The 22,083-nt window shown below is 41.3% G+C and overlaps 1 protein-coding gene across 16 annotated transcripts in view; it reads right to left on the minus strand.

Annotated features, from left to right (window-relative positions):
- The window catches only part of UTRN (utrophin), a 580,255-nt gene that overhangs the window by 214,829 nt on the left and 343,343 nt on the right, over nucleotides 1-22,083 (minus strand). The window contains exon 51 of one of the 16 annotated variants that reach the window (XM_089333665.1): nucleotides 14,372-14,844. The exons of the other annotated variants lie outside the window; for them this stretch is intronic. Coding sequence (XP_089189791.1) covers nucleotides 14,788-14,844 — 57 coding nt within the window. The 3' untranslated portion in view covers nucleotides 14,372-14,787. Of the gene's footprint in view, nucleotides 1-14,371; nucleotides 14,845-22,083 lie in introns of those variants that run through there. 16 annotated transcript variants of the gene reach the window in all.

Below are 22,083 nucleotides of genomic sequence, written 5' to 3' on the forward strand. Positions count from 1 at the left end.
AGTACTACTAAAGTCAGGAGCCCAGAACTGGATCCGGGTCTCCCATGTAGGTGACTGGGACCCCAGTACTTTAGTCATTACCTGCTGCCTATAAACAATGGTCTCAATGTATCATGTTTGAGGATACACTTTAGAGATCCTAGGCCGGCGCTGCGGCTCACTAGGCTAATCCTCCGCCTAGCGGCGCCGGCACACCGGGTTCTAGTCCCAGTCGGGGCGCCGGATTCTGTCCCGGTTGCCCCTCTTCCAGGCCAGCTCTCTGCTGTGGCCAGGGAGTGCAGTGGAGGATGGCCCAAGTACTTGGGCCCTGCACCCCATGGGAGACCAGGATGAGTACCTGGCTCCTGCCATCGGATCAGCGCAGTGCGCCGGCCGCGGCGGCCATTGGAGGGTGAACCAACGGCAAAGGAAGACCTTTCTCTCTGTCTCTCTCTCTCACTGTCCACTCTGCCTGTCAAAAAAAAAAAAAAAAAAAAAAAAAAAAAAAAAAAAAAAAAAAACCACTTTAGAGATCCTCTAGACTAGTTTACGTAACGATTCAGTTTCAGGGCTGGTACTGCTGAGTAGCAGCCAAAGTCACTGCCTGCGATGGGTTCCTGTCCTGGCTGCTTAATTTCTGATCCAGCTCCCTGCTAATGGCCTGGGAAAAGCAGAGATGGCCCACGAACTTGGGCCCCTGGAATCCACAAGGGAGACCCAGATGAAGCTCCCAGCTCCTGGCTTTTGCTGGGCTGTTGCAGCCACTTGTGGAGTGAATGAGCAGATGGAAGATTTCTCCCCCCCCGCCCCGCCTTTCTGTGTGTGTGTGTGTGTGTGTGTCTCCCTCTCTCTGTATAAGCCTGACTTTCAAACAAATAAATCTTTAAAAAAACTAATTCAAATCCATCTGTAATATACTTGTATTTTCCAATTTCTACACAAACTTCTGAAAAAAAAATGGGAACAGTTTTTTAACGCATCAGATTTTATTTTTTTTTCTTTTTTTTTATATGACAGATAGAGTTAGACAGAGAGAGAGAGAGAGAGAGAGAGAGAAAGGTCTTCCTTCCGTTGGTTCACCCCCCCAAAATGGCCGCCACGGCCAGCGCTGCGCCAATCCAAAGCCAGGAGCCAGGAGCTTCTTCTTTGTCTCCTGTGCGGATGCAGGGGCCCAAGAACCTGAGCCATCCTCTACTGCCTTCCCGGGCCACAGCAGAGAGCTGGACTGGAAGAGGAGTCACCGGGACTAGAACCCGGCACCCATCTGGGGTGCTGGCACCTCAGGCAGAGGATTAACCAAGTGAGCCACGGCGCTGGCCCCAATTCTTTTCTTTTTAAATTTTTATTTATTTGTTTTATTTACTTGAAAGAGAGACAGAAAGAGCTCTCCCCAACTGGTCCACCCACTAAAAGACCCACGATGGCCATGGTTAGCCCAAGATGAAGCCAGAAGTTGAGAACACATTTAGTTCTCTCATTTGGGTGGTAGAGACCCAATTATTTGGGCCATCACCTTCCAGGGAACATATAGTCAGCTAGAATCAATAGTGGGGCCAGCACTTAAACTCAGGCACTCAGATACAGGATGCAGGCATCCCAAGAGGCATCTTCAGCACTATGTCAAATGCTCACCCCATATTTTTTCTTTCTATTAAGAAATGGCCATGACATGCATTAATTTCCTCTTTCATCACAGAATAAACACACTCTCAGGACCAGAGCTGTGACATAGCCAGTAAAGCCGTTGTCTACAAAGCCAGCATCCCATATGGGGGTGGGTTCGAGTCCCAGTTGCTCCACTTCTGATCCAGCTCTCTGCTATGGCGTGGGAAAGCCATAGACGATGGCTCAAGAGAGGCTGAAGCGAGGGGGTGCAGGGAGCGCTGGGAATAGTTATAAGATGCGGAGGAGGGGACCCAGAGAGCAGAGATGCCCATCCCAGGTGCCTGCAGCACCCCTACTCCACCTCCCAGCACCCTGAAAATGGCTTTGCCCTGTGGCTTCTGGAGATCTGACCTCCTGGAAGCCCAGCCCGGGGCCTTGTTCTAGGGACATCTTCTCCCCTCCCCCACAGGGAAGGACACGGGATCCAGCCTGGCCAATGAGGGCCCTGGGCACCCCACATAAGGGATGCTTGATTCAGGATGGGTGGATGACCTAAGGATCAGGCTGGGGACACCAGGAGCCACCTATACCTAAAGCTATCACTCCTGCATGGCCCACAGGTTTTGGGGGGCTGGGTTTGTGTTGTTTATTTAAGAGCCTATGAGTTGGGGTTTCTGCATTGACAAGCCTAAAGTGCTGGTGGGCGGACGGATGGTCACTGCCGTGGGTCCACCCTCTCCCTGTATGGGAGCTCCAAGGACATAGGGTACCGTGGGGCTCACCCGTGTCCCCAGAAGGCCTGGTTCTTCCTTCCCTCACTCTACAAACACCCTTGGGCCCTTGCACCCACTTGGGAGATCCAGAAGAAGTACTTGGCTTCTAGCTTTGGATCAGCCCAGCTCCAGCCATTGAGGCCATTTGGAGAATGAACCAGCAAATGGAAAACCTCTCTTTCTCTCTCTCTCTCTCTCTCTCTCTCTCTCTGCCTCTGCCTCTCTGTAAGTCTGCCTTTCAAATAAATAATCTTTAAAAAAAACACTCTCAAAAGCTAATGTTTCTTCCATTTCAATATGAGTATAACGATCTCTTAGTTTTCTTTTTCTCTCTTTTAAGTCGAAACTACTTTGTCACTTAGCCATTTTTCTAAATCTTAAAGTTGTGTCACCTCTGGCACATAGAAAAGCCTTTCCTGGTAATCCTTTTCCCTCCCCTTACCTCCTCCCCTTCTGTCTCTCACCACAGAATTCCTCATGACTGGTGGCCAGAATAACACCAAAACGTCTCCAGGCAATCTCCCCTACAGACTCTGCTTTGACATCTCAAAGCTTGATGATACACGCTGTGCAAGAGCTTCTGCAAGATACTGGGGCACTAACCCAGATAAAAATGAGGAAAATTAATTAAATAATAAACAAAGGAAAGAAAATAGAGATAGAGAAGAAATAGCCAATGTAGCAATTAAGAAGATGTGATAACCTAAGATCAAACTACTTGAAAGAGAGTAATGTCAGTGCACCATGGTACAAAAAGTTTAAGTTAGGTAAGGCCAGGGAGGAGGTAAGTAGCAAGGTCACTGACAATCTTTGTCGTTGACACTGTTGTCATGGTTGAAGCAGAAATTAGATTGCAGCATTTCAGGAAAATGAAACGTAAGGGTTTCAAAATAATGTGAGTAGAAGCAATTTCAAGAAGTTAGATTGTGAAGGACACTGTATTGAAGACAGCTTATCCTGACTGCTGCATAAAGCAAATATAAGAATATCACAGCATTTACTTCAAGTTCTTTTGATTAAGTAGCAGTGGAATTCCAGGACTAAATTCACCTGAGAGTGACAGACTGGCTAGTTCACAACATTGCCTTCTAAAAGGATCACAAAGAAGAGTCACAACTTCGTAAAAGGAGACTTCAAAAGTTCATGGAAAATGGAATTACCAGGTAAGTTTATTTTGGTGCAAAAAAAAATTGAAATCTATGTCATTTTTTCATACTATGCATTTTCCATGAACTTTTTGAAGCTCTCACATTAGATTTCAAACTTGTCTGCACCAAATACAGGAAAAGCAAAATACATACACAACTTTCAAGATGAAATTTAAATATCATTGGTAACTACAGCACAGGTTAGAAACTTTCATTACTTGAAAACCAATTCAATTTGTAATTTTCCAAACAGATATATCCAAGACCTAAATTCTTTGTAAGAAAATGAATACAGTGCTATTACAAATTGTGCACAAAGACCTATGTTAAGTGACTTTTCAATGGTGAACAGAAATTCTAGTGACGTCCTACCTAGATTCCACATTTGAGGGAAGCATCCAGGACCTAGAGGTAAGCCTTTCCCACCATGATAAAATCCACAATTACCACATTCAAAACAAAACACTGCAGTCTGAAAGAATGAAAAATAATTATGAAATACGTTTCTATTTAAATAGGGCATAAACAACCACGTCACCTATCCATAAGGACAGCAGGTGCACAGGAGCTCATTTTAGGGTAGTGATGGACATTGTTTTTAAAGAAAATATTCCTGTGCCTCGAAATTGTTTGAAATGTTATAACTAGAAAAGTATTAGATTTTTTATAGTGTTATGACTAGCTTTTAAAAAACAAAAATGTTCTTTGGTTTGTGAACTCTATTAACCCTTTGGAGTATTTTGATACAAATTATCACTTTGAAAAGCAATTTCCCAAGTATTATCTTGACACTTACAGCTTCTAAAGTGCTAAAATTACACAGAGAAGTATCTAAGAATATCTGGTAGATAAGGTCAACCATATCTCTCCTATTAGTCATAATTATTACATCCTGCTACTCATTAAATTTTTAAAAATGGCTTCCAAAAAGAATCCATAATAAAACATTTTTTAAAAAAGCTTTTAAAGGAATACTAGGAAAAGGAGAGAAAAAATTAAACCAGAGGGTTGGGGCTATAGCAGGCGACTATAATGAGCACAGGGCTCCTGGCAATTGTAAATGAGTCCAGAGCTCTCTGGCTGCGAAAGCAAACAGAGAAGCAGAAATGAGTTACCTCATTACCCAAAGTTAATCACAAGTGGAGGGGAAAGGAAAGATGTTGAAGCACATATAATGTATAGGATAACAACATTTCTTTTTTGTTTGTTTAAAGATTTATTCATTATTTGAAAGGCAGCGCTACAGAGAGAGGGAGAGACAGAGACAGAGAAAGAGATCTTCTGTCAGCTGGCTCACTTCCCAAAAGGCCACAACGGCTGGGGCTGGGTTGGCCTGAAGCCCGGGTCCAGGAGCTTCTTCCAGGTCTCCCACGTGGGAGCCATGGCACAAGAACCTGATCCTCTGCTGCCTTCCCAGGAGCATTAGTAGGGAGCTGGATCTGAACTGGAGCAGTGGTGACTTGAGCCAGCACCCTTGTGGGATGCCACCATGGCAGACAGGCAGCTTTTACCCACTATGCCACAATGCCAGCCCCCATTTCTTAAAAATTATATATGAAAATATAAATACTCATATAACTATACAAATATTCCTGAAGAGCATATGGGAAATAGCATTATTTGGAGTTGTAACACTGGGATGTGAAGAATTACAGAGCAGTAGATACCTCACTTCCTAACATTTACATACTCTTATATTCATTTGTTCCTGTCTTGCAAGAAATATGCATTATTGTATAATATAAAATATAATATAATTTCCAATTTTATAATCTATACATATATATATCAATGAAAAATAAAAAAGAAGACAGCTGAAAGCCAATTAATTTCATTTGATTCTGGAATTGTACTAGGAGACTAGCCCTTAATATTTTAATAATTTGGATTTTAAAAAAAAGGGCAAGTTGCTAATAATAGTGAAAGATCTATCAATTCAGAAAATAGTCTTACATCAAAAGAAAAATGTAAGAAGCACTTCAAAGGCAAATAACCGGAAGTTTTATATCACTGATTTTATTTAAAAGTCATGTTACTAGGTGATAATGTTCCCAAATATATACAAAAGATTGAAAACATACTAATAGGCCGAGCAATTACAGTCTACATTGAAGACCCTAAACACCAAAATCCTCAGACGTTCAATTCACTATGTAAAATGGCAGAGTATTTTCATCTACCTAGGAATAAATTCCTGGATACTTTAAATCGTCTCTGCATTACTTATAATACCTAATACAACGTGAATGTTAAGTACATTGCTGCTATGCTATATTGTTTAGGGAATGATGACAAGAAAGAAAGACCATGTATATGTCTAGCACAGATTCAGATCCAGAACCCGCCCATATGGAGAGATGACTTGACTAAAACAAATACCACTGAGTTACACAATTTAAATGGGTAAATAATATGGACTGTGAATTATAACTCAATTAAGCTATTTAAGAAAAAAATCAACAAGCAAAGACTTTCTTCAATTGCCTTCACAAATTTCTCTCCCATTATCTTTATCTTAACTGTTTCTGAACCAATACTGCTAGAAGCAGAAGGAATTTAACCTAAACCAGTCATGTCTCTGTTGCAGATGGGTGTAAAGTCTTAGTTGTCACCCACACAATGCTACAGGGATGACCAACAAATTTTTTCAATGACAGTTACAAGGTGCCAGGCCATCTGCAGACTCCTAAGTACTAACAGAGCTTTTCCACTTAGCTTCCTGAGTAAACGATATTTCTGGGTTGGTTCCCAGCTATTTGAAAGGTTTGAACTCAAGTGCTCATGACAACTTATTCAATTCCATTTTTTTTAACTTTTATTTAATGAATATAAATTTCCAAAGTACGGCTTATGGATTACAATGGCTTCCCCCCCATAACGTCCCTCCCACCAGCAACCCTCCCCTCTCCCTCTCCCCTTCCATTCACATCAAGATTCATTTTCAATTCTCTTTATATACAGAAGACCAGTTTAGCATACATTAAGTAAAGATTTCAACAGTTTGCTCCCACACAGAAACATACAGTGAAAAATAATAGATGATTTTTTATATGATGATTAAATCAGATCAGACCTATTGTCATGTTTAATCCCAGTGAGAGTCAAGTTGGGAATTGATAATTTCTTCTTCTTCTTTTTTTTTTTTTTTTACAGAAGATCAGTTTAGTATACATTAAGTAAAGATTTCAACAGTTTGCACCCCCATAGAAACACAAAGTGAAATATACTGTTTGAGTACTCGTTATAGCATTAAGTCTCAATGTACAGCACGCTAAGGACAGAGATCCTACATGAGGAGTAAGTGCACAATTCCAAATTGTCGGGTTTGTAACCACTGGGAAAGCCACACATCCACAAATTGCATGTCTAGATTAGGTAAGACATTTCGAAAAAACTCCAAAATCACATTTTTGTTGAGTATTTCAGTTTCCTGGGTTGAATAAATCCATTTAGAAAGAATTAATGATACTGAAAGGAGGAAAAAAGAATGAAAACTCTACGAACAGATCACTGAAAATATCCAGTCAATCATCACACAGAACTCAAAAGAATATTAGTGTAGCGGTACAGGCCATTAAATGGAACTCATATTGCTTTTCATTTTGATGATTACTTGGTTGATACCTGAAAGAAACTGTGCTCACTGAGACAATGCACTCACTGCAAAACAATGGATGACTCAGTGCCACACTCCCAGGGAAGAAGTATGTGTGTGACCAAAATGGAGAAGCAGGTAATATTTCAAGTTTCTTTATTCCTTAAGAAATACACTGATGCAACAGATAAAACAATTATAAATGGGCACTTCCAATTTACATTGTTAAATGAGCACATATGAAATGAAACATAGGCAAAGAACTGAATTATTCCATATATATAGTTTTAAAAACATATGTTGGCTGGCGCTGCGGCTCATTTGGCTAATCCTCTACCTGTGGCACCAGCACCCCGGGTTCTAGTCCCGGTTGGGGTGACAGATTCTGTCCCGGTGGCTCCTCTTCCAGTACAGCTCTCTGCTTTGGCCTGGGAAGGCAGTGGAGGATGGCCCAAGTGCTTGGGTCCCTGCACCCGCATAGGAGACCAGGAGGAAGCACCTGGCTCCTGGCTTCAGGCTGCCGGCCTTGGCGGTCATTTGGGGGTGAACCATCGGAAAAGGAAGACTTTTCTCTCCGTCTCTCTCTCTCTGTCTAACTCTGCATGTCAAAAAAATACGTTAAAAGGTAGAAGGTTAGGAGCCAGTGCTGTGAGGTAGAGTTAAGCCATTGCCTGCGGCACCAGCAACACTTATGGGCATGTGTTCAAGTCTGGGCTGCTCTACTTCTGATCAAGCTTCGTGATAATATGCCTGGATAGTCCAAGTGCTTGGGACTCTGGAACCAAATGGAAGATCCAGATGAAGCTCCTGGCTTCGGTCTGGCTCAACCCTGGCCGTTGCAGCCATCACCTGGGGAGTGAATCAGTGGGTGGAAGAACTCTCACTCTCTCTCTCTCTTTCAAATAAATAAATAAATATTTTTTTTAAAAAAGTAGAACTTTAGAATATCAACTCAAGTATATTCTGACAATGTATCTGAAATATTTGTGGAAACTAATCATCAGCGTATTACTATTAAGATGAGGTAAAGATAAATGAGACTATTGGCTAACAAAGGAGCAATTTCCATGGTTCAACATTGATGAGAAACCCTAACAACACGGTACATCTCTGCTGTAAAGGAAGATCATGTAAAGGTCTATGGACATGGCAGTCATGTTTGCTCTTATTTCACAGCTCCTACTTCTGGAATTTCCAGGGAAAATTTGGATAAGAAGAAGTCTGTCCCTCCATCTCTGACTTTTCATCATTGCCTGGATTCTCACCACGTGGAGACACCTCCCTCTTACTGAGACGCCCTCATCACAAATGTTCCTCAGCTCTTGCTTTCCTCTTCAGTGTCATTATATTCATAAAAGTCTTTTTTAGCAGTTGGATATAATTATAGCACAGAATACAATCTGAATAACCAAAAACCCATTAAAAAAAAAGGAGGATTCATTTGCATATGCCTTAGAACAGTTGAGATTTATGTTGCTTTCAAGCAGACTGACTTGGGAGGAAACCGAGTTTCCTTACTACAACTTTGGTTCACTTGAGATGCTCTCAAAGCTTGATGGTCCTAAGAGAACTTGGAAAACTTATGGGGATGCATGTCTAATAAATTTCTTCTTGTTTTGATGTATCCTGGGGCTTTTCCAAGTCCTTTGAAAGCCAACAGGTCTGAGAGAATTCATAACATTTGAAGGGTAGGAATGTCAGTCTAGTCTGAGGTGCTTCAGAAAATACATGAAAAATTGAATTCAAAGTTTACTTGGATACAAAAAAATTTTGAAATCCTTGCATAGCTTTCCATAATACACCTTTTCCATGACCTCTTGAAGATCTCTGACCATGACTGCTCAGGAAAGATCAGAATTACTTCACCATAGAAAATCCAGCCTTCATTCCTTCTTCGAAATCCATTTTCCTTCCCTCTCTTTAGTTTCAGAGCATTAATATGTCACATAGAAGAATAAGACATTATTATCTTCCCTGTGCCAACTGGAATATAATTTAAAACAAAATAAGAAGGGACAGGTGCTTAGTGTAGCAGTTAAGAAGGCATTTATGATGCCCATATCCAATATAGGAGTCCCTGGGCTTGTGCCTAGGCTCAGTCAGTTTCCAGTTACAGCTTCCTGCTAAGGTGTGGGGAGGCAGCAAGCAGCTCAAGTACTTGAGACCTGCCACCCATATTGAAGAGTCAGACTGAGTCCTGGGATCCTGGCTTCAGTCTGGCCCAGGCCCAACTATTGTGGGCATTTAGGAAATGGAATAACAGATGAAAGATATTTTTTCTCTTTCTCTCTCTCTCTCTCTCTCTCTCTCTCTCTTTCCCTCTGTATATAAGCAGTGTCCTGCCATGAAGAGCCCGGGAGGCAACATGATGGCTCAAGTAATTGTGTCCCTGACACCCACATGGGAAATTTAGATTGAGTCCCTGGCTGCCAAGTGCGACACAACCCAGAATCAGCTTTCGCAGGGATGCGAGCTCTTCCTGTCCCTGACTCTCTTTTTCTTTATCTCTGTCTCTCAAATATTTTTTAAAATAAAGGAAACAAAAAATACTTTAAAAAAAATGCAATAGAAAAGGAAGTGTGATCCCAAAGTCCTCACAAATAAGAAATGGAAGAAGAGGCAAACTAGAGAACTAACTCACCATAGATTAAATAAAAGATTATTTTACTTCCTTGAAATCACAAAAAGCACCTCACAACATCCTCGATTCCCCGTTAAATGACCATGATTTCTGATGTGTATGTCAGACTTCCTTTTATTCAATATGCTCTCAATCAATAACCAATTTTCCATAACATGGTAATCATTAATCAAATTTAACAGTTGCAGATCCTTATTTCTATAGCTCAGGGATTCTGGATATTTTACAGGGAGAATGTCCCATGAAGTTACATGCTCTGATTCGTTAAATCAGTCCTGAGCCCCAGAACCTTATATCTCCCAGCGCAGGCTGTTTCCTCACACAACAGCCAACATGTGGCAAGGAGATAAGAGTTGTGAACCATCATCTCTGTGACCCTGGGCCTCAGGAAACCCTGAGCAGGAACCGAGGTTCAATATGGGGGAAGAAACCTCAGTCATACATCAACCAAAAAGAAAATTAGAGAATGTTTCCTTCTACTCTGTTTAGATTGTTCCAGGTAGGCCGGCGCCGTGGCTCACTAGGCTAATCCTCCGCCTAGCGGCACCGGCACACCGGGTTCTAGTCCCGGTTGGGGCGCCGGATTCTGTCCCGGTTGCCCCTCTTCCAGGCCAGCCCTCTGCTGTGGCCAGGGAGTGCAGTGGAGGATGGCCCAGGTGCTTGGGCCCTGCACCCCATGGGAGACCAGGAAAAGCACCTGGCTCCTGGCTCCTGCCATCGGATCAGCGTGGTGCGCCGGCCGCAGCGCGCCGGCCGCGGCGGCCATTGGAGGGTGAACCAACGGCAAAAGGAAGACCTTTCTCTCTGTCTCTCTCTCTCACTGTCCACTCTGCCTGTCAAAAAATAAAAAAAATAAAAAAATAAAAAATAAATAGATTGTTCCAGGTAGACAGTGAGTTAATAAGGCAGGACACATAGCTTGATTAGCTACTCATAAGGAAAGAGCTTTACCTGAACTATGTCTATTAATGAGAAAAAATTAAGGGAAAGCTAAAAATGTTGGAAATTCTAAAGAAGCATAGTTAAAACAGCTCAGTAGTTTCCAAAGATGATAACTCTTTTTTTTAATTGTATTTAAGTTATACACATTTCATGTATTTCGTATATGTAGATTTAGGAACATAATGATAATTCCCATCCTACCCTCCCTCCCACTCATGATCCCACCATTCTTCCTCTTCCCTCTCCTATTCCTCTTTTACAAAGATTTATTTTCAGTTTACTTTATACTCATAAGATTAACCCTACAAAAGTAAAGAATTCAACAAATAGTATGAAGAAAAAAACACTGTTCCTCAATAGTAGAGACAAAGGCTATAAAAAATCATCAAGTCTCAAAGTGTAAATTTCACTCCTATAGATTACCTTTTAGGTACTCTATTAGTTAACACAGATCAGGGAAAACATGTGGCATTTGTCTTTGGGACTGGCTCATTTCACTAAGTATAATGGTTTCCAGTTGTATCCATCTTGTTGCAAAAGACAGGGTTTCATTGTTTTTATGGCTGAGTAGTATTCCATACTGTATATATACTATAATTTCTTTATCTAGTCATCAGCTGATGGGCATTTAGGTTGATTCTATATCTTAGCTATTGTGAATTGAGCTGCAATGAACTTTGCGGTACAGATAACTCTTTCATGCTGATTTCCTTTTATTTGGGAAAATGCTTAAGAGACAGAAACTAACAGTTCAGGTGGCAGTTTTTTAAAAAATTAATTTATTTATTTGAAAGAGCTAGAGAAAGTGAGAAAGAGAGAGAGAGAGGGAGAGGCAGAGAAAGAAAGATCTTCTACTCACTGGTTCACTCTCCAGATGGTCACAATGGCCAGAGATGAGCCAGGCCAAAGCCAGGAGACAGGATCCAGGAGCTTCATCCAGGCTTCGCACATGGGTGCAAGGGTCCAAACACTTGGGCCACCTTCTGCTGCTTTTCCCAGGCCATTAACAGGGAGCCGAATCAGAAGTGAAGCAGCCAGGTCTCAAACCAGTGCCCATATGGAATGCTGGCATCACAGGCAGTGGCCTTTCCAGCAATGCCACAAGGCCACCCTAAAGTGCAAGTTTTAAGCACTGGCATTCCTCACACATTTAAAAGAAAAGGGCTATATCACCCTCCTCCCAGGAGTCCAATAATGAAAGAATACTATATGCATATGGATTTCAAAAAAAGTATACACTGGGACAAGAGCTATGATAAATGAATAAAATATACAATTAAAAAGTCATTTTTATATGAGGGGGCCTTCAAGTATTTAATATAAAATGCCTATTATGGAAAAATCATGAACTAATTTCAAATTATTTATTTTTATTATTTACAATAGCCAAAAGTTAGAAGCATCCAAAGTGTCCACTGATGGCTGAATGGATAATAAAATTTATTATGCAAATAGGAAGGACTTCAATAGTTTGCAATGTTGAATTAAAAGGTAGGTCTATTTTGGAACAAAAGTTTGTTTAGTTTATTAATGAGACACACTTTCTATCAACTTTTGAAGCCTCCTCTTATGCATGGATTTCAAGAATTTTTGTATCAAAATAAATTTATCTTTTAATTCAATTTTCTATAAGCTTTTAGAACTACTCTCACAGAATGGAGCATGTGGTTACAAATACAGTGGTATACATGGAATGTTACATACATGCAATTCAGCCTGCAAAGGAAGGAAATTTTGTCACATGCTACAACCTGCATGAACCTTGAGCACCTTATGTTTTGTATTGTATACCACTCACATGTGGTACCTAGAGCAGACACCTCAGAGATACAGGAAGTAGAATGATGGGTCCTAGCAAGTGGGAGGGGTGTAGGCTGGGGAGCTACTATATAATAGGTATAGAGTCTCCTTTTAAGATGATGGAAGACTTCTGGATATGAATCGTGATGACACTTGTACCATACTGTAAATGTGCTTACCACTGAACTGCAGCTTTAAAATGGCTAAACTGTCATATTTTATATTACATGTGTACCATGGTTCATATGCTTCACCAAAATTTTTTGAAGATCATATTTATAATCAGAATAAGACAACAGAGCAGTGAATGCAAAGTCAGAAAGATAAGATTGATCAGTATTATTCAAAATGGCATTTATTTGAGGCCACAGGAAGAAACAGAAGGTAAACTGATAAACTGTATCAGTTACTATTCCCTTGGCTGATTCTTTGGTCCCCACAATGGAATTTCGCCACTTTGATGTGAAGCGCTTATGCAAACCACAACTGTACCCAACTGCCCTCTTCCTGAAGGCCACCTGCCAGCAACCACCATCTCAGTCCACCTCAATTCATCTTCCCACTGCACCCACACACTCCACAGCAGAAGGGACAACAATGGCCTGCAGGAAGCCTGAAACCAAGTCAGTGCTGTGCCTGTGAAGACCAACTCTCTTTTCTCCATGATCTACAAAGACATAAGATACAAACCAGAAACTGCAAACTGAAAAGCCTAAAACAGACATGCAGATGGCACAATGCACACCAAGATCTGTGTGCAAGAGAAGCAACAGCACAATCCCAATACTACACAAGGCACAATCTCAAGTGTTGGGGAATACACAGTGGCTGGCAGGCACTTATAGCCACATGCAAAATCACTGTTAGCAAGTCTACTGATTTTTCTTCAAGAGGAATTATTTTAAACTACTGGAAACATCTTGGATGTGGAATAGAACTGCAGATTCACGTTTGAAGTTAGATTGTGATTTGTGGATTTATTTAGTCTGGTCTTTGATGAGCTGAGAGAGGGAGATCTGACTTGGAGGAGTTTGGAGTGGTACCCTATGGCCAGAAAGCTTGCAGATGTCCCTGAAAACCATGCTAAGGAAAAATTGTTTACTACTGCCCGTGTAGTAAGAAGGGGTTTCCAGAAATTTGTTGAAATAACTCTTGTACCACCATAGTAAACAAATTGAAAATATGAGAAAGGAGGACTAGCTTAAAAATGTAATTTGAGGATTTCATTAAATTCTTCAAATAAAAATCCAACACTCTTTAACATTTTTAATTAATAACTCTACAAGTCTATATTTGCTTCTTTTGAAAGTTTGAGGCAATGCAATGGAACTATTGGTCACACCGTCAGGCTTTAATTTCTGTGAAATAGCTATAAAAGTATTGTCTGAAAAGAAAACTGTTTGCTCACCCCAGTGTCAACAAAAGGTTTTCAGTAAGAAATTGATATTTTCCCATTCCAGTTTTAGAATTAGGCTTTATAAAATCTCCAATTTTAGGTTTCAAAATAATTAAAACTCACTAAATATTTGTCAGCATTATTGACATATATACACATATAAAAGGAAGATGAAATATATTCAATTAACACTGGGAAAGCAAAAATAACCTTAGTCAAATTGTCCACTAGGATTTGTTCCATGTACTTATAATTCAATCTAATATGTAACAGAGGGCTAAAAGACACAAGGAAAAATCTTTAGACTAAACCAAAATCATAAATCTTTTATTATTATATTCCCTTATAAATCTGGCAGCTTTCACTGAACAGAGCACACCAATTTCTTTATCTGAGTCCCCAGCTTCTATACCAGCTTTGGAAAATCTAAATAAATTCTAACGGTGTGATTTTCAATCAGGTATTATTTATAAGTCAAAAATGATCACAATGTTTTTTAAACAAAATTCAAGTTTTTAATTCTGAAAACTAAGTCACAGGTAAGCTACAAAATCAAATACACATATAAACACCTCACAGATTATTCTATAAAATTTTTCCATGGAAAAGACAGACTATAGAAACACAGCTCAAAAACACACAATTACATAGCATTTCATATACCAGGAAGCCTGAAGGGGTTAACTGAACTGATGAAGGTAGAAAGACAAATGTTTTCAAAGAAATCTAGTATTCATTTTTTTTAAGATTTATTTATTTACTTGAAAGTCAGAGTTACAGAGAGAGAGAGAGAGAGAGAGAGAGAGAGTCTGCCATCCGCTGGTTTACTCCCCAGTTGGCTGAATGGCTGGAGCTGCACCGATCCAAAGCCAGGAGCCAGGAGCTTCTTCCAGGTTTCCCATGTGGGTTCAGGGGCCCAAAGACATGGGCCATCTTCTACTGCTTTCCCAGGACATAGCAGGGAGCTGCATAGGAAGTGGAACAGCCGGGACTTGAACCGGCGCCCATATGGGATGCAGGCACTGCAGGTGGCGGCTTTACCCCCTACGCCACAGTGCCAGACCCTCTATTATTATTAATTAACTCAGTGTTGTTCTAGCATCATGAAGTTTATTGTGACTGCTCTGTACTGGAAACTCATATCACTTATGTCCTCAAGCTCAATTATGTCCATTGGCTTCTTTCCAAGGGCATCTTGGCCGGCGCTGTGGCTCAATAGGCTAATCCTCCACCTTGCAGCGCCAGCACACCGGGTTCTAGTTCCGGTCAGGACGCCGGATTCTGTCCCGGTTGCCCCTCTTCCAGGCCAGCTCTCTGCTATGGCCAGGGAGTGCAGTGGAGGATGGCCCAGGTGCTTGGGCCCTGCACCCCATGGGAGACCAGGAAAAGCACCTGGATCCTGGCTCCTGCCATCGGATCAGCGCGGTGCGCCGGCTGCAGCGGCGGCCATTGGAGGGTGAACCAACGGCAAAGGAAGACCTTTCTCTCTCTGTCTCTCTCTCTCACTGTCCACTCTGCCAGTCAAAAATAAAAAAAAAATAAAAAAAAAAAAGGGCATCTTACCCTTCTTCCCATGTATGTAGTCTAACTGGTACAAATCCTAAAACTTTCACTAGGGCCTTTTTTACCAATCCAATAATTTAATGTGGGGAGCCTTGCAGCCCCTTAATTTCATTTTTTAGCCAATGCTACAGATACCGAAGTAAAATTCAAAAGCATTATTGTCCTGTCTCATATTGATCATCTTGTCCTCTCCATAGACTCTTCCCTCAGAGTAAAAATGTATTCAGATCTCTGACTTTGCTAAAAAGAAATCTCCCAGCCATTTTTTTTCCTCTCAACATATCTGTGGTATTTGGCCCCACTATAAAAAATACATATATACTGACTGCTTCATCAAGCACTGATTTTGTTTTGGAAGTAGATCACTGTAAAAATTAAAAAACAGAACAAGAAAGGCAGGAAGAGGGAGGGTGGCAGCATTGGCAGGAGTGAGGTGGGGTGGGAAGTATCACTATGCATCTAAATCTATAAATATGAGATAATGAATTTGTTCACCTTAAAAAATTATTAACCATTTTCTTAAAAAAAAAGCATTCATTTTTAAATCTAAGTTCCCAGAGCCATCTACTCAAACAGCCTCCTAACCTCTGAGCTCCTACACTAGCTTAGTAGTACATTGCTAGGTGCTGGCTGGACATCTCTGGCTAGGGTGCTGACCTACTCATCTTCAGAAAGTGACTCTCATCCCGCTCCCACTGCCCCCTCTGCCCAGCCTCAACCAACCTCAGCTTCAGTCTTTCTGGGAAGGGCCTCTGACCACCAAATCTTGTGTTCTGAAACTTTGGAAGCACCTCCATTTCTTCTCTATCTTCTCTCCCACAGCCTTATAACCAGACACCAGTGGCTGCTTTTCAGCATGTCTAACTGCCCAAATATATGCCTGCTTTTTAACATTTTTTGCCAACAGTTCCATTCTTTACTGATTCATGCCTGAAATATTAATAGTGCCATCATACCCGATCTCCCCTTCTTTCCGTGACGCTTCCAGTAACTATGTTAAACATTTGGCAAGATCAACCTTTCTAAAGCACAGCAGCCCTTCCTTTGCCCAAAAACCGTAAGTAATATCCTCAAACTAGAAAGAATCAGTGTCAAATTCTCTTACAGGAAACCCTATGTCCTCTTCCTTTTTTTTTTTTTTCCTGACAGGCAGAGTGGACAGTGAGAGAGAGGGAGACAGAGAGAAAGGTCTTCCTTTCCCGTTGGTTAACCCCCCAACCCCACCCTGGGCAATGGCTGCTACGGCAGGCACACTGCAGCCAGCACACCACGCTGATCAGAAGCCAGGAGCCAGGTACTTCCCCTCGCGTCCCATGTAGGTGCAGGGCCCAAGGACTTGGGCCATCCTCCACTGCACTCCTGGGCCACAGCAGAGAGCTGGACTGGACTCCTCTTCCTTCTTTACCACCATTCTCCTTGCCAGAAGCCCAACATGAAACACTTACCATGTTGGCAATTTTCCCAACTAGAGATATTCTCTCTCAAACCAGGATGACTGTAGACTTTGTGCTCATTTTTCAATAATTATTTCATTCTAGTTACTTTATCTCATGGCTAAAGAGACACCGTTTTTCTGCCCTATTAAACTCCAAAGTTTATTAGTCATTTATTTTTCATCTTCCTATCTTTCCACCAATGCAGGTTAATTGCTGCAGACGGGTAATGTTAAACTGTTATTTCATGACAGGAGTAAATTCCATAGTCAACCTTCTCTCCAAGCCTTGAAATCACAAGAAACACTGACAAAGCAAAGAATGAAGTGGGAATACAGCAAACAAATATTTTCTCTTTTTATAGCTTCAAAGGCTCTAAGACACTATTATGTGAAAAACTTCAAACTGCTGACTTGGTAATCTACCTAAAAGAGGGCTCCCTTTTTTTTCCCACTAAATTCTACATGCCACTTGAAATTAAAAGCAACCTTCGGCCGGCGCCGTGGCTCGATAGGCTAATCCTCCACCTTGCGGCGCCGGCACACCGGGTTCTAGTCCCGGTCAGGGCGCCGGATTCTGTCCCGGTTGCCCCTCTTCCAGGCCAGCTCTCTGCTATGGCCAGGGAGTGCAGTGGAGGATGGCCCAGGTGCTTGGGCCCTGCACCCCATGAGAGACCAGGAAAAGCACCTGGATCCTGGCTCCTGCCATCGGATCAGCGCGGTGCGCCGGCTGCAGCGGTGGCCATTGGAGGGTGAACCAACGGCAAAGGAAGACCTTTCTCTCTGTCTCTCTCTCTCTCACTGTCCACTCTGCCTGTCAAAAATAAAAAAAAAAAATAAAAATTAAAAAAAAAAAAGCAACCTTCCTCCTTGTTCTATAGGGGAATCCATCTCAACCTACGAATGAAATAGAGTAATAAGTAATTAAAATCATTTAAGGGTATTCACAAAACAGCCTTAAACTCAACTGTGCCATCACTGTTATTTACAAAATATGCCATCATTGTTATTTACAATTACAAAAGGTGAAGAAAGGTATATTTTTATCTGAATTTCTTAAATGATTGAAAAAATGACTATAGGATCAAGCTTTGTTAACTTCATTATTTCCACTAAGATTGATAAAATATAGGGCTAAATCAGTAATTTCAACCTCTTTCAGATTACAGATAAAGAAACTGAGGCACAGAGAACTTAACTGATTTGACTCAATTCATGAAACTAATAAAGTTGGCAGTCAGGATCCATACCCAAGTATTTAGTCCTCTATTCAGTAGAGCCACTACTTTGGCTGATAGAGTGAAACCAGTAAGAGAATAATTTTATATAGGTCTTTTTTTAATATATTAGATCTTTTTTTTTTTTATTTATTTTGTGACAGGCAGAGTTAGACAGTGAGAGAGAGAGAGAGACAGAGAGGCCCCCTACGTGGCCACTAAAGCCGGCACATTACAGCTGGCGCGCTGCGCTGATCCAAAGGCAGCAGCCAGGTGCTTCCTCCTGGTCTCCCATGGGGTGCAGGGCCCAAGCACTTGGGCCATCCTCCACTGCACTCCCTGGCCACAGCAGAGAGCTGGTCTGGAAGAGGGGCAACCGGGACAGAATCCGGCACCCCAACTGAGACTAGAACTCAGGGTGCCGGCACCACAGACGGAGTGAGCCGTGGCGCCAGACAAAGATCTTTTTTTAAAAAAAGAAACTTGATTGAATAGGAGGAATGCCATTGTACCCATTTTTCTGTGAACTATCACACATACAAGATAGCCCAAATATAAGTTACACCACTGTCTGTCTTTATCCTAGTATTCATGGAAATGCAAATAATCTTGCTCTCAATATTAATTAGTTTTATCTCATTTCTTAAAGTAGAAGTTATTCGGAATGAAATCAATATCATCTGGCGCTGTGACGAAGCGGGTTAAAGCCCTGGCCTAAGCACCAGCATCCCATGTGGGCGCCGGTTCTAGTCCCAGCTGCTCCTCTTCCAATCCAGCTCTCTGCTGTGGCCTGAGAAAGCAGTAGAAGATGGCCCAAGTCCTTCGGCCTCTGCACCCACATGGGAGACCTAGAAGAAGCTCCTGGCTCCTGGCTTCAGATCGGTGCAGCCTCTGGAGAGTGAACCAGCAGATCGAAGATCTCTTTCTGTCTCTACCTCTCTCTGTAACTCTGTCTTTCAAATAAATAAAATAAATATTTAAAAAAAAGAAATCAATATCATCTGCAACAATCATTTTCCAATACGAGAGCCACAGTTATTTTTCAAAGCAGATGGGAGTTTCTTCCATCCTTTCCTGTTTTCTAGAGCTAAATTTCCACTCTGTGAGGAAACATATTTAAAAGACCCATTTATAAATAAAACCCTGTAAATGTACCCTTTGATTAGGTATTACTACACTACAAAACATGATTTCCAATGTATCTATAAAGATATTAGGAAAAAACACACATTACTTGTCCATCTAAAACTAATAAACCGTCATATATTTTATATCAAGTGATCCCATATATTTCTCTAGATGGCTATTATTCTTAAATTTGATGTAATAATATTATTAATATTTTCCTTATTGTAGGTAACTTTCTGTTGTAATATAACATACTTATCTGATGATAGATTTAGTATTTATTAGCAGTTTAAAAAACAAAATATTCAACTGGTTATTAAAATTTAAAGAAAATTTTAATGAAATATTTCATAATTATAATAAAAATTTATTGTTACTAAGATAAAGTAAGTCTTTAAAGGGATGAGCAAAAATAAGCAAGAGTTTTAAACAAAGTAATCATATTTAAGAAAAGGAAGAGGGACAAAGGGGAGGAGAGACGTAGATGGAGGAGGAAGCAGCAAAGAAAGAAAAGGGAGTAGAAGAGACAGAGGTAAAAGTGCAGAAAGAGAAGGGGGAAAAGGAAAAATGTACATCTTCTCTTCCATAGCAAATAGATCAGTGCAATAGTCCACCTGAGCATTTACCAGGAAATGAAGCAGATTTTTTTTTTAACAGATAGAGTTAGAGAGTGAGAGAGAGAGAGACAGAAAGAAAGGTCTTCCTTTTCCGTTGGTTCACCCCCCCAAATGGCCGCTATGGCCGGCGCTGCGCTGATCCGAAGCCAGGAGCCAGGTGCTTCCTCCTGGTCTCCTATGCGGGTGCAGGGCCCAAGCACTTGGGCCATCCTCCACTGCCTTCCCGGGCCAAAGCAGAGAGCTGGCCTGGAAGAGGAGCAACCAGGACTAGAACCCAGTGCTCATATGGAATGCTGGCGCCGCAAGGCAGAGGATTAACCAAGTGAGCCACGGCGCCAGCTCTCATGAAGCAGATATTTATAATACTCTTGAGTTGGGAATCCTATATTCAGGGTAAAAGACAGGGTGATGATTGAGGAGCCAAGAGAATCCAACAGGTGAACACTGCTAATCGTTTTACCTTTCCTAATCAAGCAGCAGAGACATCCGCCTGTTTCACATACCCGGACTGCATGTCGGTTATCCAACTACCGCTGCTGAATAATACTGCACTGGGGTGACTCTTAAGACACAAGGATCTTCTCATTTACATCTGCTCCGCTTAGGTACACAGGGGACAGCACCAATAGTGATCCCAGACATCAAACCTGCCTCTTACGTCTCCTTAGAATCATTTTCTACTCCCCTCTTTTTCCTTTATTATTTTAGACCCCAAAGTTAGAATAATCCCTTATTCCCTCCTCATTTCGCTGATAATATCACCAACAGGGCAGCAAGATTAAAAGGAAGAAGGAAAAAAAAAAAAAGAGTCTGTCTGGGAAAAGTTAATCCCCAGAGCTTTCTTGTCCCCATTCACTAGGCCTCTATTAGGGAAGGCACGTTTTTGTGAAATACAGAAACAGAGATGGAAAAATGTAGTAAGAAAACAAGTATTTTTGGATGCTACTTCTCATTTATGCACATTGACAGCAGAAAGTTAACATCTCCAAAATAATCCATTTTAAAGTGTTACAGTTCTTCCCTTTTATAAACTATGCTTTTTTCAAAATGATTTTTAAAGTCAGAAAGGCCTACAAGCCTACCAGTTAAGCATATGGTGCCTTTATTAGAACAGGAACAGAAGCTAAAAGGGCAATAGCACACACACAGAGATTAATTTGCCTAGGTATAAGAGTTAAAGGAACCAATATTGGAGAAAAACATATTAGCCAATAAAATCCAAATGGAGAGTTTAGCAGCACAGGTGGGTACTTAAAAATGATTTAAATGAACTGGCACGTAGTGGTGACATTTTCCATTCTGCAATCACGGCCATCACAATGATCTCATTAAATTCACAAGCTAACCCAAAAAAAGCCAGGCTCAATATAAGCAGAAGGCATCTGAAGTAAACCAACACAGGCAGACTCCAGTATATAACACCCCATCTGCATTCTCAACCAAAAAGAGAAAGACAGACAGACAGACAGATGCACACAGGCACATGGGATATCTGGCACTGGTGAAGAATTCTGACTCCTCAAGCCAGGCCCACACTTAACAATCCATGTGTTCTAAAGGTCTCACATTGAGACCCTTCGCTGGTGGTCCAGTGCTTCATCACCCAAGTGGTTTTAAAAGGCTTCCTTATTTCTAACTCAAGAGTAATATAAACACTAATTCACAAAATCACACTCTCGGAATGGAGTGAGAACCTTTTCCCCTCAACATTTTTTTTTTAATTTAAGAGGCAGACAGAGAGGCAGAGAACAATCTTGTATCCACTAGTTCACTCCCCAAATGCCCAAAACAGCCCTGGTTGGAGCCAAAGCTGGGAACTAGGAATCCAATGCTGGTCTCCCACATGGGTGGCAAATACGCAACCACTTGAGCCATCACTCCTGCCTCTCAGAGTCCACACCGATAGGAAGCTGGAGGCAGACAGGTAGTCCGGGCACTACAACATGGGATGCAGGTCTCTCAACCGCTAGGCCAAATGCCCGCCTGAGGAGAGATCTTCAGAGGCCACTTTGAAGTCCTCTTCTGTAACATGAGGTTCATCTGACTTTGTCTTTTTCATATTATGTGATAGAGGTGGGATAGTTTTTATTTGAGGTACATTGGGAAACTCAAACAAATTCCAGAGCAAATTCCCATTGATTAAAAAGCTCTCCACACAGGATGAGAAAAGCTTTCAGCATTGAGACTTTCACAAGGGACATTAACATCTTTTCCATGTGAACAACCAATAGGGTGAAAGGAGATTCC

This window comes from Oryctolagus cuniculus, chromosome 5, assembly GCF_051225735.1.
Source record: "Oryctolagus cuniculus isolate XC-2025 breed Fujian yellow rabbit chromosome 5, ASM5122573v1, whole genome shotgun sequence".
NCBI lineage: Eukaryota > Metazoa > Chordata > Mammalia > Lagomorpha > Leporidae > Oryctolagus > Oryctolagus cuniculus.